General features: G+C 47.7%; 1 protein-coding gene and 1 long non-coding RNA gene across 10 annotated transcripts in view; one reads left to right on the top strand and one right to left on the bottom strand.

The window, feature by feature from the left end:
- The window catches only part of KATNIP (katanin interacting protein), a 233,399-nt gene that overhangs the window by 152,840 nt on the left and 59,814 nt on the right, over positions 1–20,745 (bottom strand). For 8 of the 9 annotated variants that reach the window (XM_015125838.3, XM_015125837.3, XM_077985648.1 and 5 more), the window contains 2 exons: positions 10,453–10,529; positions 494–663 (listed from right to left, as the gene is read on the bottom strand). In XM_015125838.3, the coding sequence (XP_014981324.3) occupies positions 494–663; positions 10,453–10,514 (232 nt within the window). In that variant the 5' untranslated portion in view covers positions 10,515–10,529. The remainder of the gene's footprint in view (positions 1–493; positions 664–10,452; positions 10,530–20,745) is intronic. The other variant, XM_077985652.1, reaches the window with a different exon arrangement.
- On the top strand, positions 4,510–14,814 carry LOC144337959 (uncharacterized). Its single transcript, XR_013411623.1, has 3 exons — positions 4,510–4,561; positions 5,513–7,896; positions 14,544–14,814. It is a non-coding gene; the product is annotated as an uncharacterized LOC144337959 (long non-coding RNA).

Here is a 20,745-nt window from a genome sequence, read left to right as displayed (position 1 = left end):
AGTAGAGGCCAAGACTAGTTTAAAAAGGAATAAAACAGGATTTCTCTTTCTCATTCTTATGCTCTTTCAGGCCATGCAGATGCAGTTAACTTGTGTTCATTGTTCACATGCCCAGGATGTGGTTCCACAGTCCCAATTTTTTTTTTTTTTTTTTGACAGAGTTTCGCTCTGTCACCCATGCTGGAGTGCAGTGGCACGATTTCGGCTCACTGCAACTCCGCCTCTCAGATTTAAGTGATTCTTGTGCCTCAGCCTCCTCAGTAGCTGGGACTACCGGTACATGCCATGCCATCATGCATGGCTAATTTTCATGTTTTTAGTAGAGACAGGGTTTCACCATGTTGCCCGGGCTGGTCTGGAACTCTTGGCCTCAAGTGATCCACCTGCCTCAGCCTCCCAAAGTGCTGTGATTACAGGTGTGAGCCACTGTACCCAGCCCCTAATTAATTTTGATTAACAGAGCTGTGACTCAGCCTGGAGGGCCTGTGCTCACCGTGTGTCCCCTCCGTGTGGGAGGCACTTCTGGAGAAGTCAGAGTGAATGGCTTTCCGCGGTGACGATTTCAGCTCCGAATTGGCACCGTTGACATAGACAGAGAAACCTTGCTCCAAGTGCTCCAGCCTCAATTGCACGGGGTCCTTGCTTTTCAAATGCTTTAATATCCTGAAAGAGAAACAGTGGCTGTTCCTCCTCATCATTTGAGAGTCTGGGCTGCTGAACCCCCAAGCCAGGAGCAAACTGCTGTTCCCATAGTGAAGCGTCTCTAATCAGAGCCCAGGGGGCATGTGCCCAGCTGTGTGTCTACAAACAGCCTCCAACAGGCCCATTACCCACTTAGAGAAGCCACGAGGGGGAGACAGTTTGGGGCCCTACAGGGAAGTTTCTGCAGCTCTCATTCTGAGGTTCAAATACACATTAGCGAAACAGAACACACCCAGTTCATGCCCTGTGCTGGCCAAGGCAGAGAGGAGGCGTGTGTGTACACACTGCTATCATACAGCCTGGGCTTCCTGAAAATATCCCGATTTTATGCGATTTCATTTTGTGTGAAACTTCGTTTGATGTGTAACAAAAAGTGGTTTTTAGGCTCTCAGGCTTTGTGAGAGCGATTTCACACCATCCATTTACAAATCAGAAAACATCTTTCGTCAGACCAGGTGGGCTAATGCTTTGCTTCAGTGAATAGATGTGTTCTCGAAACACTCACCCCTGACATTTCAAAGGCCATCATTTCATATTCTAATGCAGTTAAAAAATATATCAATGCGGGCGTTGGTTCAAGGTTAACAATAGGATTATCATGTCTTTTGGCTAAAAGGCAGGAGTGTGGCCAGGTCCCTAACTTAGCTTTCACTGAAGACCATCCTTACACCTTGAGCCTGGTCCTTTACCCAATCCTGATGTCACACTGCCACAGGCAGGGTACAGTGTCCTCTTCGGCCCCCAGAGAACTGCTTCCATTGGATGCCAGACTCGCCTGCATTTTATACACAGCTTTAGACGCCCCTCCATCAACTACATTTATACAGACAACCAGCCAACCTAGCAACAAGTGTGCATCTTCTTCAGTAATTAAATAAGTGCCGATCAAATTAGCACAATTTAAATTTTAAAAAATAATAGCAATCACATAAAAGGCGCACACTGTATGCTCAACTCTGTTCTAAAAACCTAAAGTTGATTCTCATTATTCGCAGTACAAGTGGTCTAGAAAGTCACCGTGAATTCTGAATTAGCCAATTTGGAACTACTGCTCCTAGAGGAAATACAGGGTTAGGTGCCTGTGAGTCTCTGGTCACATTTTCATGAACCAATCAACACAGAACCTTGTGTATGTGTGTTTCTGTTTAAAGATGCCTTATTACATTGTTGATTCATTCACACCAAACTCACAGCCAAAAGCACTATCACTCAAGCCTGAACAAAGCTTCCCAACATATGTATTTTCTTCATAAGGCACATCACAGCCTCATGCCTAGGAACACTGAACAGCATTTCTGCACTATGTCTGAGGCCAGTTTAAGCGACGAAATCACCAGTAGAAAGCACAAAAATGTGAAAAACATGGCACTATGTACACTGCAAAAAGGACACTTGCTTATAGTATGAGAGGCAGAGAATTGCCTTGTTCTATATCGGCTGGGAACGTGTGTATCGGGGGACTAAAAATGTTGCCTCTCTGCATGTGTCTGCAAGTGACTGCAAAAATACACAAGTATCGACTGTGGGGTTACAGATCAGTTTTAGTGATGACACAGACTCACAGACAGAGAGTCAGAGAATAATGATGATCAACTATATGAAGATGTTCCTCTTCACAATAATCCTACAGGGTAATCCCCTTTTTTTTTTTTTTTTTTTTTTTTTTTGAGACGGAGTCTCGCACTGTCGCCCAGGCTGGAGTGCAGTGGTGCGATCTCGGCTCACTGCAACCTCCGCCTCCCGGGGTTCAAGCAATTCTGATTCTCCTACCTCAGCCTCCCAGCTGAGGTAGCTTGGACTACAGGCATGTGCCACCACATCTGGCTAATTTTTTTTGCCTGTGTTGTTAGTAGCGACAGGGTTTCACCACGTTGTCCAGGCTGGTCTTGAACTCCTGACCATCTGCCCACTTTGGTCTCCCAGAGTGTTGGGATTACGGGCATGAGCCACTGCGCCTGGCCGTAATCACTTTTATTACCTCCATTTAGTAGATAAGCAGTATAAGGCATAGAAAGGTTAAAGAACTCGCCCAAGGTCGCATAGCTATTATAGTATGCGGCAGGGGTAGAATGCAAACTTAGGCAATTTGGCTCCAGAGTCTACACCGAAACGAAGACAACGTGTAAAGCTGGCAAGATGATGTTGAAACTGGCAAACTTAGACACTGCTGGTAATTCATAGAACCTTCTCAGAAGTAGTATGAAAATATAGAAAATGCCATATGTTTGGTCTTTGCCCAGTAAGCACATTCCGGCAAATTGTTCCTGAGCATATGAACTCTGGGCAAGAAGATAATCAGTGTTCAGTAATAACAAAACCCTGGAAGCAACCCAAATGTCCGACACCAGAGAAGTGGAAGCTGCTATTACACAGATGCTATCATTACGAAGACTCTATAGAAACATGGGGGACTGTGATCTGTTCAGTGGGGGGCGGGGGAGTGGTGATGAAAAAGGCAGAATAAAAATGATACATAGGCCAGGGCACAGTGGCTCATGCCTGTAATCCCAGCACTTTGGGAGGCTGGGGCAGGCAGACTGAACTCTTGAGCTCAGGCGTTCTGAGATTAGCCTGGGCAACATGGTGAAACCCTGTCTCTATAAAAAATATTAAAATTAGCTGGGTGTGGTGGCGTGCACCTGTGGTTCTAGCTACTTGGGAGGCTGGGGCAGGAGGATGGCTTGAACTGGGGAGGTTGAGACTGCAGTGAGCTGTGATCATGCCACTGCACTCCAGCCTGGGTGACAGACAGAGACCCTGTCTCCAAAAAAAAAGAAAAAAAAGAAAGAAAGAAAAAAGAAAAGAAATGAAATGAAAAGAAAAAGAAGGCATATGTAGCAAAGGTAAAGTTGGAAAACTGTGTGTTTGCGGACCCAGCGTGGAAGGTGATGTGGAAGGTGATAAATGTAAAATGAAATAGGTTGTTGAGGGAAGGTGGTGGCATTGTGGGTGACTTCTTTGTTTATTTTTTAAATGTTTCTTTAGCGGCTGATACATTCATCTTTTCACCAATTGTGGCAGGAACATTTATTACAGGCTGCTTATCTCTTGCCAGCCTTGGAAGCCTGGGAGATGCCTGATTGTTGGGCAACAACATAAAACAGAAGAAAAACACAAGTAACTAAGAGACGATTTCCAAACACAGCAATAGCTACGCTTGCAGGAGCAAACAACCAAGGGACAATGTAGGCACCGTCAATCTCTGGGGAGCAAGCGGGAGCCTAGGTCCCGGGAGGCCTGTGGCGGGACAGGGCGGGGAATCTGATCACCCAGGCAGACAGCCTGCCTCAACTTCTCTCCCCGCCTTCTGATGCCACATTAACAGTCATGGCATCCAGTTACCCAGGCTCTGAGGCTGGCAGTCCATGGGTGCCCCTCCTTAAGCAGAATGATTTATGAAAATGTAGATTTATGAAACTGATAAATTAGGAGATAATTATTCAGACTGTGAAAGGAATTGCTAAAGGAACTCCCCTACTGCAGCGGAGTGCATCAGTAATATTCAGGTGGCATCAAAGAAAAGTGTTTCTTTAAAAATTGATAGCCTACTTTGCATAAAAAGCTGTCCTGGGCGCAGATAAATCAGATTCCACTCCTGCCCTATCTAAAATCGAGTTCTTCCCTCCTGCTGCCCTGCCACCCTCCACTGGCTTGCTGGTTCAACTTTTTCCATGGCACGCTATCACTGGTTAACATTATATTATGGATGTATCTGTGTATTTGTTTATTCTTCCTCCCCCGCACTGGACTCTGAGCCTCTGTCCTATGGACCATGGTGCCTGCTGAATGAGGAAAGCTCTCAATGGCTATTTCTTTCTTTTCTTTTTTTTCCGGGTCTTGCTCTCTTGCCCAGGCTGGAGTGCAGTGGTGTGATCACAGCTCACTGCAGCCTTGATCTTCCAGGCTCAAGCAATCCTCCCACCTCAGCCTCCTGAGTAGCAGGGACTACAGGTGCGTGCCACCACACCTGGCTAATTTTTGTACTTTTTTTTAAAGACAGGGTCTTCCTGTGTTGTCCAGGCTGGCCTCGAACTCCTGGGCTCAGTGGATCCACCCACCTTGGCCTCCCAAAGTCCTGGGATTACAGGCATGAGCCACTGCGTCTGGCCTCAATGCCTATTTCTGGAACAAGTGAGCCCAAGGATCTCAAGTGGGGGCAGGGGACATGGATGAATACCCTAGTGCTCACAGCTACCATTCATGTGATGCACATCACACCTACCATTTCCATTTTATGCCCATGTTGGCCTTTGGAATCACCTTCACAGATGAGGAAGTGAAGGCACAGTGAGTGGGGAGTACAGGGTGTGATGAGGCAGAGTCTAGGGACCTGACATGGCTGGGGCTGGTGTGGTCGGGGAGGATTCTCCTCCTCGTGGGCCACCGGGGCAGGGACGTAGATGGCAAGGAGGACCCAGTGAACACAAAGGGCAGGTCATCGTGTTCTCAGGGGGCAGCAGCCTAATTGTGACTAGGCTTATGACTGAGTGGTCTCTGAGCAGTGTGGCTGCCATGGCACTACAGATGAGCCACATGGTTCCTCCAGATCTCGGTCATCTCAGGTCGCCTGAGGGGGTTCTCCAAGGATCAGTCATTCAATAATTACCTGGATGTCCATTTGGGGAGAAGGTTTTTATATCGAAAGGATGATAATCATAATAAACATTACAACAATTAGCTGGATGTCGTGGCCCACACCTGTAGGCCCAGTTACGAGGGAATCTGAGGCAAGAGGATCACTTGAACCCAGGGGTTGGAGAGTGCAGTGAGCTACGATCGCACCAATGCACTCCAGCCTAGGCAACAACAGAGTGAGACCCCCATCTCAATCAATCAATCAGTCAATAACTGAACGATGATGATAATGATGTTGATGATGATGATGAACGCTGGGTTGGGTAGGGGGCTTGCTATGGGCCTTCAAGAGCCTTGTCTCACTTCACCCTTCAGTGATCCTGGGATTGAGGTTATGTTGGCCTATTTTAGAAATGAACTTGCCCAAGGCTAGAGAGTCAAGGAAACCTCCAACCTGGATTTGAGTTCTGGCCCGTGGGGCTGCAGTACTTGTGCTCTCCCCTGCTCCTTCCTGCTGTTCCTTGACTTTAGCACCAGACATCACAGAGGCTCTGAGCAAGAAGAGGTCACAGGAGGGAGCACTGGCTCGCAACTGGGGGCTCCTTGGAGGGGGTGGCATTTGAGTCCAGTCTTAAAGGGTGACGACAGGGAAGGCAGGGGTGCAGAAAGCCTGCCATTCCTCCCCAGAACCTGTAGGTCCCCTAGGATGCTCCACAGAGCTGCACATAAGAGCATCTGTGCAGGTGGAGGAGGTGAGTGTGGAGGACGGAGCTCAGTGCCGGAGGCTCTGCCATTTCCCCAGCCTGCGTGACCTTGAGCAAGTCTCTAAACCTCCCTGGGGTCTGTTTCCTCTTCTGTAACAGGAGACTAAAGATGCTGGCACCTCCCTGGGCTGCTATGAGGACAAAAGGACAGACTGGGTTAAAGCTCTGGCTCAGATAAAGGCCCAGGCGAGAGAACCAGATGCTGGTTCTCTCCTTCCTTCTTTCTGCCTGGATCTTCTCCTGGGGCTGCAGGCACTTTTGTGGGCAAGTTTTCCTGTAAGTTTCCCTTGAATGACCTTTCTCAAGGACCAAATGATCACAGCATTGCTGGATTCTTGGACCTGGAGAGCAAATCTGGGTCTACTCCCTACAGTCCAGGGGTGGGTATATATTACAGCCCCTGTCTGCCGTCACCTCTTCAGATACAAGGGCCCTCATCTTCTCAGTCCATCCTCATTACTCAGACCTTTGATCACGCCGCCTGCTCTTTCATGAATCCTGTCGGGCGTGATTACCTCTTTCATAAGGCTGAGTGACAAGAATCACTTAGAGTCCACTGGGACAGGCAGCTGGGAGGGTTTCTGCAGGGGTAAGGCAGGGCTGTCACGTCTCCAGATTCTGTCCTCCTACTCCCTGCCCCCAGTCCTCTCCTGAAGCACACAATCACCTTCTGCTTCTTTTGTCATAGTTATAGGTGGCCTTGTGCTCGCCCTGCCACTACCTGGGGAGTTCTTCAAGGATAAGAGCTGTGTGGTGGACACCTGCTCTCTCTGCCCGGCCAGAATCTCCCCCATCTCAGATCTGTGGGTACAGCACCATTCCTTCTTTCACTCCATGAAACTGACTCCACTGGGTGAAACTGACTCCACTGCACAATTTAGTGGGGTGGCCAAGGAATGGCCACTAGACTGTGCGGGACACAGGGAGTGACTGGCTTGTATATAGTTAGAATGTAGGTCCCCTCTAAATCTCATGTTGGATTGTAATCCCCAGTGTCGAGGTAGGACCTGGTGGGAGGTGACTGAATCATGGGGGCAGAGTTCTCATGAATGGTTTAGCACCATCCCCTTGATGCTATCCTTGCGATAGTGAGTTCTCCCAAGATCTGGCTATTTAAAAGTGTGTGCCACCTCCCCCCACCCTCTCTCTCCTACTCTCACCATGTGATGTGCCTGCTTCCACTTTGCTTTGCCTTCTGCCATGAATACAAGCTCCCTGAGGCCTCCCCACAAGCCAAGCAGATGGCGGCACCATGCTTCCTGTACAGCCTGCAGAATCGTGAGCCAATGAAACCTTTTTTCTTTATAAATTACCCAGTCTTAGCTGTTTCTTTATAGTAATGCAAAAATGGCCTAACATAGCTTGGGATGGAATTGGGCCTACACCAGGCCAATGGGAACCTTCCTCAGCACTTTCGCTGGAAGCATTAGGAAAGATCCCTAATACTTCCAGGTAGGATGTACGTAGGGGCTTTTCCTGGCTGTCTTGGCCACTGCAAGTGAAGTACCTGCCTGAGAATGGCTCTAATATGGGAAAACGAGGGTATAGAAAATGGAGAATAGTTGATTTTGATTACATCATCTAAGCACTTGGATCTACCTATGCCTGAGGCCAAGAGTATCATGATGAATTTCTTTTTTTTCAGAGACAGTGTCTTACTCTGTCACCCAGACTGGAGTGCAGTGGCATGATCATAACTCACTGCAGCCTTGAACTCCTCCTCACCTCAGCCTCCTAAGTAGTGAGTAGCTACAACTATAGGTGGGTGCCACCACACCTGGCTATTTAAAAAAAATATTTTGGAGACAGGGTCTTGAACTTCTGGGCTCAAGTGATCCTCCTGCCTTCGCCTCCTGTATAGTTGGGATTACAAGGAGAAGCCACCGTGCCCAGCTCGATGTTGGATTTCTTAATTTAATGAGCCAGTGTTTCCTAGCTGCTTAAGTCCATTTACCTTCGGTTTCTGTCTCTAACAGCCAAAAAACACTAACTAATACAGTGTGTGTCTTCCTTATCACAATGCTTCCCTTTGCATTAATGGCAATACCAGGCACTTAGAAGGTACTCGGTGAAATCCTGCTGAATGAATAAAAGAAAAATGCTGCCCTGCTTCTTATGGGCAGCTGTGTTCTAGGTAGATCTCTGTTCAGAACTCACTCCAACGATTACATTCCCCCTTCTCAGGTTACAGACAATCCAGATAAGCAGCCTGGGTTTTCATCTCCCTCAATGTCCAGGGTAAAGCTCAGAGGCTAGTTTTCTATCAGGTCCTACAACTAGATTTCCAAGTAAATTGCGGCTCTTCCCACAAAATCCCTCCTCACTTAACTTAGGGCCACTGGAAATCCAGCAGGTTTTTTCTCCTCTTGATTATTTATGACAACATTAAGCAAAAGGTAGAGTCCAGCCCGGCTCCACCGCTTTCTGGCTGTGAGATCTCGGGCAAGTCGCTCACTGCTCGGAGCCTCCACTTCCTTGCCTGTAAAATGGGTGCGGTAACTCTGTCCCATTGGGTAGTGTGCAGATAAAGTAAAATGATGGGGTGAGGTGCCTGGCATATGGCTGGCACTCTGCAAAAGGTGCCTTTGAGATTTCACCGACGATGGCTCACAGGGATTCCCATTCTTCACAAGTCTCCACTGGAAAGTGTTTCTTTCCAGCTCTACCTTCTAATTTCCTGTCATCGTGACAGCTCCCTCTTGGTGACAACACATCCCCCCAAATTTTATGGCAACTCAGTTTTGATATAGCTTTTAATTGTCTTTGTGCTATAACCTTGTCTCTGGAAATTCTCATTTATACTATGGGCCAGTGCCTCTTTGATTGCACACTTATTGATCCCCCAATTAATGAGAAACAATTTGTTCATAAGGAACTGTGACAGCCTCTCCCCAGACAAGTCACATGCAGATGATTAAACGATCACCCAGGTGTTCAGTGGTACCATCCAGTCCGCCAGAGATTGAATAAAAACATCCTGCTCCGTGGCATTAATGATGATGGAAACTCACGTCGGTCTAATCAGCACAAGCCTTCGCTGTTCTAGTTTGAGGCTGATGTGGGGATGGAGGTGGATGAGCGCAGAGCTGCTGGGCACAGAGGACACTGTTGTGGTGTTTCTGGCTGGCCCTGGAGAGACTGTCTGTTCAGAAGATCTCCACCAGGGGTGGTGCTGCCTCAGTGGGTGGGTGTCTGGAAAGCGGGTGGGTGCTGTCATAGGTGGAATTTAGGGTCTTAATGAAATGAAGTAAAGGGGCTGGTGGGTAGGGACGCTAAACTCCTGCAATTCATAAGATTACAAAAACTTGTCCCATGCAACATGCCACCAGAGCCCCTATTGATAACACCGAGTCCAGTCAGTGAGACCAGAGCTGAAGTCACATGCAGGATGACACCTCCCTATCCCAGACTCTGTTGTCTTCGAGACCCTAAGCCCACTCCCATAACACAGAGACCTACATTCATACCCATCCCCCTTTCTTCCCCCTCCTCCCACCAGTTCTGTGGGCCTGCATTGTTTTTCTGTTTGCTTTGTGCTTTAATTTGAATTCATTACCAACATTTTAAAAGTCAGGAGATTTCACAGGCCAAATCCAGATCTCCAGCTTCTCTGGCAGACTTGGGAGGATCAGGACCTGGGGGAACTGTGGTCTCACAAACAGCTGGCCTGGGCTGAGCAGCTTGGAGACAGGAGCTCCAGGTACCCACTGGCCCACTGAGCCGGCTCCACTCACTGCCTGGCCATCCCTAGAATCTGAATTCGCAAATCCCCAGCTTATCGCAAGGTTTGAGGCCTGAAGACAAACTGCGGTGAACTGAAAATGAACTTCCTCAGCCCTACGAAAGAACCGAGGAATGATGCCTCTTTCAAACCAGACCATGATGCTTTGACCTTGATCACTACACACTGGACCTACTGCAAGCTTTTTTAAGAACCAGCACTCCAGAGACAAAATCAGTCCTACTTTAACTTCAAATGACTTATCGACCAACTTCAAACACCAATGTAAAATGACTCCATTTTTGCATAACACGACATGATTATAGGCTCAGATTTCAGGGATTGTCAAAGCCTGTGCGATCACAGACTGGGCTCTTCAGGTGGTTCTTGCACAAGCCCTGCCAAATTCGAGCTTTTTTTGACAACTTTATCTTCTCCCAGAACAGGAGCTGGGAGGGAAGAGGCGGTACTTACACATCGAACAGTTTGCTACAGCTCAGTCAAAAGATGCAATTAAATCAGTGAATGGAGAAATAGGAGCTGGGGTTGCAGATAATATTCTAAGCCTCTGAGTGGAGGGGGACTCTGCATCCCATTCCTATGTGAGGCAGGGCCTGCCTGCTGTTAATAAATCTAAATAGATTTTTACTTGGCTAATATCAAGGGCTGCCGTCGAGCGGCTTCTCTTACCGGTTCCTCTGCTGAAGCAATATTAAATACTCATCATGTTTCTCATCAAAGTCTGTCACCATGTCCTTAGCGTGACCCTGAAATGAAGAAACAGAGCAGTGTGATATCGGAATGCAGGGAATCGCTGACTGAGAGCGCAGGTGCGGCACACACCGGCACAGGAGGCTGAGAGGCGGAGGCTGACCTTGACGAAGGCCCAGCTCCCCCGGCGCATCGCTCCAGCGACCCAGAGCCCCAGAGATTGTCTGATGGTCCCATGGGTCTTAGGCGTACACACCTTTAATTGTCTATGAAAAGGAGAAGGTCAATTCTCGCCTCTCACTGCTCTTCATTCCTCCCATGCCCTCTAAGATCAAGGGCTCTGACATGATTTGGGCTGTACTGTTTTCTCAACACTCATTATTTAGTTATCTTAATTGTCATAACCAGATGCAACCCAAATCAGTTGTTTAAAAGGGGATCTTGGACAGGCACAGTGGCTCATGCCTGTAAAACTAGCACTTTGGGAGGCTGAGGTGAGACGATTGCTTGAGCCCAGGAGTTCCAGACTAGCCTGGGTAACCTAGGGAGACCTTATTTCTACAAATAATTTAAAAATTAGCCAGGCATCGGTGGTGCATGCCTGTGGTCCTAGCTACTTGGGGGGCTGAAGAGGGAGGACTGCCTGAGTCTGGGAAGTTAGAGCTGCAGTGAGCCATGATTGCACCACTGCACTCCGGCCTGGGCAACAGAGTGTCTCAAAGAACAAAAAGGGGAGGGGAATCTTATTTTCCCCTTGTCATTTCAAGAGAAATATATGTTAATTATAAACAATGCAGTCGTTACAGAAATCTATGACCCAGACCGGAGTCCCTCTTGGAGTGGACATCTGTGGTTCTGTGTCTCCTCTTCTGCCAATGGGACCCTGGGTTTCCTTTGGGGAACTGCTCAGCCCCTTCCTGCACTTCACTGGCTTCCTTAGATGACCTTGAAAGTGACTTTGTTCTTCTCTTGGTTCACATGACCTTGGCCTTGCCAATCAACATAGGGCTTCCCCCAGTCACAGTGATTTACCACTTTAGGGGTGAACCAAGACCCGAGTCAGCCTCGGGACTTTGCTGATACCCTTGGAAAAAGAGCTGCTCTCTTCCCATTTGAATGCTGTGCCAGTGAGATGCAGGCCTGGACCTGCCTGAGAGTGAAGCTGATAAAAAAGACAGCAGATCCAAGAGATGCAGAGGCAGATTCTTAATGACATAATTTGAGTCCCTGGATTCACCTATGCCTAAAGAAGTATCTGGACAATTCAGTTATTGCCTTAGAAGTTTCAACTGAGTTTCTGTCATTTGCAGACAAAAGAATTTTAAGTAACACACTATAATCTGACCATCAGAGATAATCCCTGGTATAATTTATTACGGCTGGGGGAGAGTAATGTATAATAAACTACACATATTTAAAGTGATGTATGCAGGCACCAGTAAAACTGCTATTGTAATTTGATATGTATATCTTCCTCCGGGTGCTTTTCTTTGTTCATAATATACAAAGATACATTATCTACATATACACTCTTTAAAAAGCTTTTTCTTGTTTTTTTTTTTTAGTAGAGATGGCATCTCACTATGTTGCACACGCTGGTCTCTAACTCCTGGGCTCAAGTGATCCTCCTGCCTTGGCCTCTCAAAGTGCTGGGATTACAGGCATGAGCCACTGCCCCCAGCCCCATATACTCTTCTATTTCTTTTGTTTGTTTTTTTGCTGGGTTTTTTTTTTTTTTCTTGGTTTTTTTTTCGAGACAGAGTCCTACTCTGTCACCCAGGCTGGAGTGCAGTGGCATGATCTCAGCTCACTGAAACCTCCATCTCCCAGGTTCAAGCAATTCTCCTGCCTCAGACTCCCAAGTAGCTGGGACTACAGTCACCTGCCACCATGCCCAGCTAATTTTTGTATTTTTAGTAGAGACAGGGTTTCACCATGTTGGCCAGGCTGGTCTCTTAACTCCTGGTCTCATGTAATCTGCCTGCCTTGGCCTCCCAAAATGCTGGGATTACGAGCATTAGCCACTACGCCAGACCTCATATACTCTTTAAAACAAAAATGGGATCATACAATAAACAATTCTTTGCCATTTGCTGTTTCTTTTTCCTTTCCTTTTTTTCTTTGAAATGGAGCCTTGCTCTGTGGCCCAGACTGAAGTGCACTGGCACAATCTTGGCTCACTGCAACCTCTGCCTCCCAGATTCTCCTGCCTCAGCCTCCTGAGTAGCTGACATCACAGGTGTGCGCCACCACACCCAGCTAATTTTTGTATTTTTAGTACAGACAGGGTTTTGCCATGTTGGCCAGTCTGGTCTTGAACTCCTGACTTCAGGTGGTCCTCCCGCCTTGGCCTCTCAAAGTGTTGGGACTACAGGCGCGAGCCACCGCACCTGGCCAATTTGCTGTTTTTTAACTTTGTTGTCAAGGGGAGGATTAACAGTACAATATCAGCTTGGCACTGGTCCCAAGTTATAGCAAGTTATGGGGATTAAGTTTTAAATGGCAAGTAGGGCATTTGTATCAGAAATGCAGTTTGTGTGGGAACCTTAATGCTTCTCCTGGGAAGGAAAGAGAGAGAAAAATAGAAATCTCTGTCATTCTCTTCTTAACTTTTCAAAATCTGGCTTTAGCCCCATTATTTTGTTAGAATTCTACCCAAGAGAGACCCAGGACCACCTTAACTTAATGTAATAGGTCTTCTCTCCATCCTTTCCAATCGCTCTGAGGCACGGGAAACTAATCACCCATCATGCCGTCCCAAGTTGAGAATGACGGGCATTCCTTTCCTCTCGCTCTCATCCTCATGATAATCATTAAGATTCCCACTCCAGGCCGGGCACAGTGGCCCACGCCTGTAATCCCAGCACTTTGGGAGCCTGAGGCAGGCGGATCACGAGGTCAGGAGATCAAGACCATCTGGTTAACATGGTGAAACCCCCTCTCTACTAAAAATACAAAAAATTAGTCAGGTGTGGTGGTGTGCATCTGTAGTCCCAGCCATTTGGGAGGATGAGGCAGGAGAATCGCTTGAACCCAGGAGGTGGAGGTTGCAGTGAGCTGAGATCGTGCCATTGCATTCCAGCCTGGGCAACAGAATGAGACTGTCTCAAAAAATAAATAAATAAATAAATAAATAAATAAATAAATAATAAAAAAGATTCCCACTCCATTTCTTTAAAAAAAAAAAAAAAAAATAGCTGGGTGTGGTGGCAAGCCTGTAGTCCCGGCTGCTCGGGAGGCTGAGGCAGGAGAGGATGGTTTGAGTCTAGGAGTTCAAGATTACAGTCAGCTATGATTGCACTACTGCACTGCAGCCTGGGCAAGAGAGTGAGACCCCGTTTCTAAAAAATGTCCTACTTGCCAAATTCTCTTCCTCTGCATCTGTAGTGCTGAATGAGCTGCTCTTCCCATGCAGCTTTCTGCCTGTGCCTTCTCTAGCTAGCCTTCACCCTGTGCCCTCAATTGTGGAAGGTCAGTGTCTGCCTGCATCTCCATTTCACCAGTCTTGGGTTTTTCTCCCTCCCGTCTTCACTTCTCCCTCCAATTTCGAGGAAAAGAGCCGGATGTGCAGCCCAGTCATGCCTAGTCCAGGGCTAACACCCTGATGCCCTTTCTCCTCCTGCTTCCTGTAGGGCCCCAGGGTGTTGCCATCTGCTTCCCTCTTGCTCCGGAGCCTCTACTTTCCCTTCCTGACTTCCCTCTCTCTAGACCCACCCAGGAACAGGATGCTGTACCCTCATGTTCTCTCCTATTCTGACATCTCTACAACCTCTGAGTTTCACTAGGGCTTTCCTTCTGGCTAAGTTGGCCAATCACGAAGTAAGCAATAATAAGAAAGGGTGATACAATGAAATTATAAGAAATAAAAAACAAAAACAAAAACAAAAAACAAGGCTGGGCATGCCCACACGTGTAATCCCAGTGCTCTGGGTGGCTGATGCGGGAAGATTGCTTTAGGCCAGGAGTTTGAGACCAGTCTGGGCAACATAGCAAGACCCTGTCTCTTAAAAATAAAAAATAAAAAATAGCAGGGTATGGCCAGGCATGGTGGCTGACACTTGTAATCCCAGCACTTTGGGAGGCTGAGGTGGGTGGATCACCTGAGGTCAGGAGTGCAAGACCGGCCTGGTCAACATGGTAAAACCCCATCTCAACTAAAAATACAACAAATTAGCCAGGTGAGGTGGCGGGCACTTGTAATTCCAGCTACTTCGGAGGCTGAGGCAGGAGAATCACTTGAACCCGGGGGTCGGAGGCTGCAGTGAGCTGAGATAGCGCCACTGTACTCCAGCCTGGGCAACAGAGCAAGACTCTGTCTTGGAAAAAAAAAAAAAATAGCTGGTGTGGTGGTGCATGCCTGTAGTCCTAGCTATGTGGAAGGCTGAGGTGGGAGGGGTGCTTGAGTCCAGGAGTTCAAGGTTACAGTGAGCTATGACTGTGTCACTGCACTGCAGCTGGTGCAACAGGGTGAGACCCTGTCTCTCTAAAACACCCGAGAAACAACAAAAAACAAACTAGCTTTCCTGGCTTCCGGAGGTGCCTACAGACACTACTCTGTCCTCCCCTGGGCCTGAGTACTGCCTCATCCTGAGTGCAAGAAAAGCACAGGAGGCCTCAGCCCTTGGGAGAACTGGGTTTTTATGAGAGTGGGTCTGGGGAGGATTCTCGCCTTCTTCCAGAATAATAACACATAAATCGCGCAAACAGTTTATCCAGCATTTCCATATACACGATTCTCCTTTGATCTTCACAGAAGCCCTTGAAGTAGTGATTATTACCCCATTTAAGATACAAGGAAACCCTCCCATGCATCTTCCCAGAACACAGATGCTGCTCCATGGCAATTTACATAACCATTTTGAAACATTAAAATGACCGTGGATATATTATGGGTATGGAATGAAACAGTGGATGACATTTTTAGATGAAATATGGGACTTCAAAGAAATCTCAGCTTTTGCTGGCTGCCCTGGGCTTTCACCTCAAACTCTCCAGGGAATGCATCGATCCTCCTTTGCCAGGAGGGAGATGTCATCAGAAAGATTCGAGGAACTGGAACATCCATCCATCTCCACTTCTTAAATGCTGATGTGCCTACAAATCACCTAGGGATCGTGGTGAAATGCAGATTTTTTTTTTTTTTTTCTTTTTGAGACAGGGTCTCACTCTGTCTCCCAGGCTGGAGTGCAGAGCAATTTCAGCTTACCGCAGCCTCAACTTCCTGGGCTCAAGCCTCCTGAGTAGCTGGGACTACAGGCAGGTGACAACACATGGCTGGCTAATGTTTTTTTCTTTTTTTTCTTTTGTATTTTTTGTAGAGACGTGGTTTTGTCATGTTGCCCAGGCTGGTCTCCGACTCCTGAGCTCCAGTGATCCACTTGCCTCAGCCTCCCAAAGTTCTTAGATTACAGGCGTGTGCCTGTGTGCCACCATGCCCCAGATTCTTTTTTTTTTTTTTTTTTTTTTTGGAGACAGGGTCTCACTATGCTGCCCAGGCTAGTCTCAAACTCCTGGCCTCAAGTGATCCTCCCACTTCAGCCTCCTGAGTAGCTGGGACTACAGGCATGTAGCACCATGCCTGCTTTGAAATGCAGATTCAGTAGGACTGGGAAGTACCCAAGTCTGCATTTCCTTTTTTCTTTCTTTTTGAGAAGGAATCTTGTTCTGTCGCCCAGGCTGGAGTTCGGTGGTGTGATCTTGGCTCACTGAAACCTCCGCCTCCTGGCTTCAAGCGATTCTTCTGTCTTGGCCTCCCAACTAGCTGGGATTACAGGCACGCACCACCATGCCTGGATAATTTTTGTATTTTTAGTAGAGACGGGGTTTCACCATGTTGGCCAGGCTGGTCTCAAACTCCTGACCTCAGGTGATCCACCCACCTCGGCCTCCCAAAGTACTGGGATTACAGGCGTGAGCCACCACACCTGGCCCCAAGTCTGCACTTCTAATGAGCTCCCAGGTAATGCCCATGGCCCATACTTTGGGTAGCAAGGCCCTAAACTAGCCAACTTTATTTCCCACCATTCACAACACCCCCGCCTCCAGTCAGATGGTCTCTGAACTCGAGCTGGGAGGTACCAGGGCTCTGGAGTCCAGCCTGTTCCATGACACAAGGTTGCCACTTAGTTTCTTTACCTATAAGATGGAGGGATGCTTGTACCTGTTGTCTGGTGGAACTTTTCTTTCCCTCACAGAGTTAAGTGAATTGGATGCAATAACAGTGGAAAGGATTTAGCACAGTACCTGGCACTTACAAAATTCTCAATGAACATTAGTTATAAGTGCATTGATGGAACTCCATTTCTAAAACAGAACCATCCGAGTCCCACCCCGCCCCATTCTCACTCCTAACTTGATGTCTTAATCATTCTATTTCCTTTTCCAGAAACCCACCCCAGCACCCTCCAGCCTCCACTCCGACTCTCCAAGGGCCAGCTCAGTTCCCAAAGTCCCCATGAAGGCTTCCCTTGCCATTCTCCCCACCCCACTCACTTCAGTTCCTTCTGAAAGCCTGAAATTAGTATTAAATTATATTCAATACAGTGTGAAATCTGATATAATTAAGTGCTAAGGTGTTAGCATTTAACTATATATACTACTCACTAATTATCAGGGGATTTGGAGACCTGGGTGTGAGCCCTGAACTCTGTTGTTTATCTCATCTGAGCCTCAGTTTCCTTGTCTGCAAACGGGGGATACTGATAAGGTCTACCTCACAGGACTGCTATGTGGATAAACTAGGATTAAAGTGGAAGTAATTTGGGATTATTTTCTTTCTCGCTCATCTTGGCTCCCCAATCAGATTATAAATTCCTGGAGGGCACACCCATGGAACAGGGAAGGAGATGGAGTTTCGCCTGAGTGCCTGGAGGCCTGGGCTCCAATCCTGGCTTCACCGCTGTCCAGCTCTATGACGACAATTGCTAAGGTTGACTTAGCACTTACTATGCGCCAGGCAAGATTCTACCCCTTTTCGTGCCTAAGTCAGTTAACCCTCGTTGTGCTGAGGCTTTACTTCCTTGCCTACAAAAGGCGTGTATGAATACTTAAGGCATCCAGCAAAGGTGTGAGAACCCTGAAAAAACGCCAAGTTCCTCTTCAGTTTTTCAGCAAACATTTTTCAAGGGCTTACTGTGTGGCTGGCCCCTTTGCATATGCAATCAGGGCTTAACAAAAGCTCTGACCCAGTGTAGATTCAGATACCAACTTGCCTGTGTAGACTCTGTGAACCCCCAATAGCTGAGATAGGTCTCAGTTAATTGAGAAAGTTTATTTTGCCAAGGTTGAGGATGCGCACCCGTGACGCAGTCTCAGGAGGTCCTGACGACAGTTGCCCAAGGTGGCCAGAGCACAGTTTGGTTTCGTACATTTTAGGGAGACGTGAGATGTCAATCAACATATGTAAGATGAACATTGGTTCCGTCCGAAAAAGGCGGGACAACTTGAAGCAAAGGTGGGATGACTGGAAGCAGAGAGAGGGCTTCCGGGTCACAGGTAGATAAGAGACAAATGGTTGCATTCTTTTGAGTTTCTGATTAGCCTCTCCAAAGGAGGCAATCAGATATGCATGCATCTCAGTGAGCAGAGGGGTGACTTTGAGGAGAATGGGAGGCAGGTTTGCTCTAAGCAGTTCCCAGGTTAACTTTTCCCTCTAGTTTAGTGATTTGGGGGCCTCAAGATTTATTTTCCTTTCACAACTGTAATCAACTGCTGGTTGTTGGTTAGGGCTGCTGGACTGAACAGCCCCCAATCACAATGTGCAGTGTGAATCGTGCCCCCTGACGTTGTACAAAAGTGGGCTGCAACTGCAGCCAGTCAAGCAACCACACACTGTCTAGGGATCCCTGCAGGGGTCCTGAGAACACCCATTTAATTGCATGCACAAGGGTGTTCTTGGAAAAACCCATAACTTTCATCAGACTATCAAAGGCACCTGGGCCCCTCCCAAAGGAGAGAATTCTAATAAAATACACAAAATGCAATGCCAAGTGTCTGAATTAGATCCCCAGGAAGGTCTCTCCAATCCTCGCAGTCATCTTCAAAGCCCCACTCTGTGTCCCATCCCACACACATCTAACCCATCAGCTCCACAGGAAAACTACTGCGTATCCAAAATCCGACCCCTTCTCCCTGCTCTCCCCTCCCAGGCTGGTCTGGGCCCAGACTGGACTCCTGCGCCTGCCTCCTCCCTGCCTTCTGTTCTCCCTGCTGTCACCCATGGGGCCTGATGAGAGGTGAGTGGAATCATGTCACTCTTCTGCTAGGACCCCAAGGGGGCTCCTGTCCCACTCAGAGTCAAGGGCAAGGCCATCCCAGTGGCCACAAGGCCCTGCACTCTAGGTCTCGACCCCCATCTCTGAGCCATCTCTCACCACTGCACTCCTCCTTCTCACTCCAGTGTCCTCAACACCCCCCATTCCTCAGGCCCCATTCCTTCCATGTGGAATGCTCTTCTCTCAGGAAAATGCCCACATTCCTCACCTCCTTCAAGACTTAACCCACTGGCCAACATGGTGAAACCTCATCTCTACTAAAAATACAAAAATTAGCTGGGCATGGTGGTGCATGCTTGTAATCCCAGCTACGCAGGAGGCTGAGGCAGGAGAATCACTTGAACCTGGGAGGTGGAGGTTGCAGTGAGCCGAGATCACGCCACTGTACTCCAGCCTGGGCGACAGAGCAAGACTCCATCTCAAAAAAAAAAAAAAAAAAAAGACTTAACACAGATCCTCCCTTCTCAGTGACGTCTCCCCTGACCATCATAGTGAAACTTGCAAACTGTGCACACACTGCACGCCCCATCTCCTGCATCCCTCCCTGCACTAACACACGTCTAATTTATCTTACTTATTATACCTTTTATGTATTGGGGTGTCCTTGCACTAGAATGAGAATTCTATGAAGGCGGAGAGCTTTGTCTATTTTGTTCATTGTGCATTCCAATGAAACTGTTGAGTGAATGAATCCACGAGGACACATTGAAGCGGGGATCTGAAAGTTGAAACGTTACCTGGGCAACAAGAAAAGGGAAAGGCCTTCCAAGCAGCAGGACCAGCATGAACAGAGGTTTGGGGGTGTGAAGAAACATGAAATGTTCACGCACGGGCCAGAGGATGCCTGAAAAGCTGCACCCCAGTCACCCGAAGCATTGGCTTGTCACCCGTAAATGATCCCTTGGTTAGGATGTGGAGGTTGCAGGGGGTTAAGGGGGAATCAAGAATTGGCTAGAGTGTTGGGTGCTGAGAAGGCACAAGTGACCTACAGCAGAGGGTCCAAGGAGTTTGGATGTGACACAAAAGCAGAGTCTCAATGTCCTTATTGGTATCCTTATCTTTATCCCCAGTGCTGGCCCTGGAGAAGGCACAGAATTTTGTCAAGGGCTGTCTCTACAAAAATGTTTTTTAAAAATTAGCTGGGTGTGGTGGTGTGAGGCTGTAGTCCCAGCTACTTGGGAGGCTGAGGTGGGAGGATAGTTTGAGCCCAGGACCTTGAGGCTACAGTGAGCTATGGCCGTGCCACCACACTCCAGCCTGGGCAACAGAGTGAGACCCTTTCTCTAAGGAAAAAAAAAAAATCCTACCAAGAGTTAGGCACTGTAGAGATAAGGGAGAAGTTAGGACTGTGGTTTGAGAGCAGCCTGGGCAACACAGCAGGACCCCATCTCTATAAAAATATTTAAAAAAAAAGATTAACCAGGCATGGTGGCGTGTACCTGTAGTCCCAGCTACTTGGGAGGCTGAGGTGGGAGGATGGCTTGAGTCCAGGGGGTTGAAGCTGCAGTGAGCTATGACTACACCACAGCACTCCAGCTTGGGTGACAGAGCAACACGCTGTCTCAGGGAAAAAAAAAAAAAAAGGGAATTTTACCAACGGCCATGTTATTCATTTTCTCTAGGGGAAAAAAAAACTGGAACTGGAATGAAATGCCAAGAATCAGTTATACTTAAAGACAGAGTCCATATTTCAAGGATCACGTATTCCTCTGAGGCCAGTACACTGGAATTCTCCTCAACGGGGCTGATTTAGTGAATACAGAAGCCTGAGCTGCATTCAGGAGCAGCTGAGAGTGCAGTGTTGGTTTCTAGGGCTTGAGAATGTCAGATACCCAACCTTGCTGACTGCAGATCCCACCAGAAAACCATCACTTAGATAGGATAACACTGAGACCATGAAGCCACTGTTTGTGGCTAGGCATGGTGGCTCATGCCTATAATCCCAGTACTTTGGGAGGCGAGTGGACTACTTGAGGCCAGGAGTTCAAGGCCAGTCTGG

The sequence above is a fragment of the Macaca mulatta genome, chromosome 20, assembly GCF_049350105.2.
Source record: "Macaca mulatta isolate MMU2019108-1 chromosome 20, T2T-MMU8v2.0, whole genome shotgun sequence".
Taxonomy (NCBI): domain Eukaryota; kingdom Metazoa; phylum Chordata; class Mammalia; order Primates; family Cercopithecidae; genus Macaca; species Macaca mulatta.
This window is presented reverse-complemented; position numbering and strand designations above follow the sequence as displayed.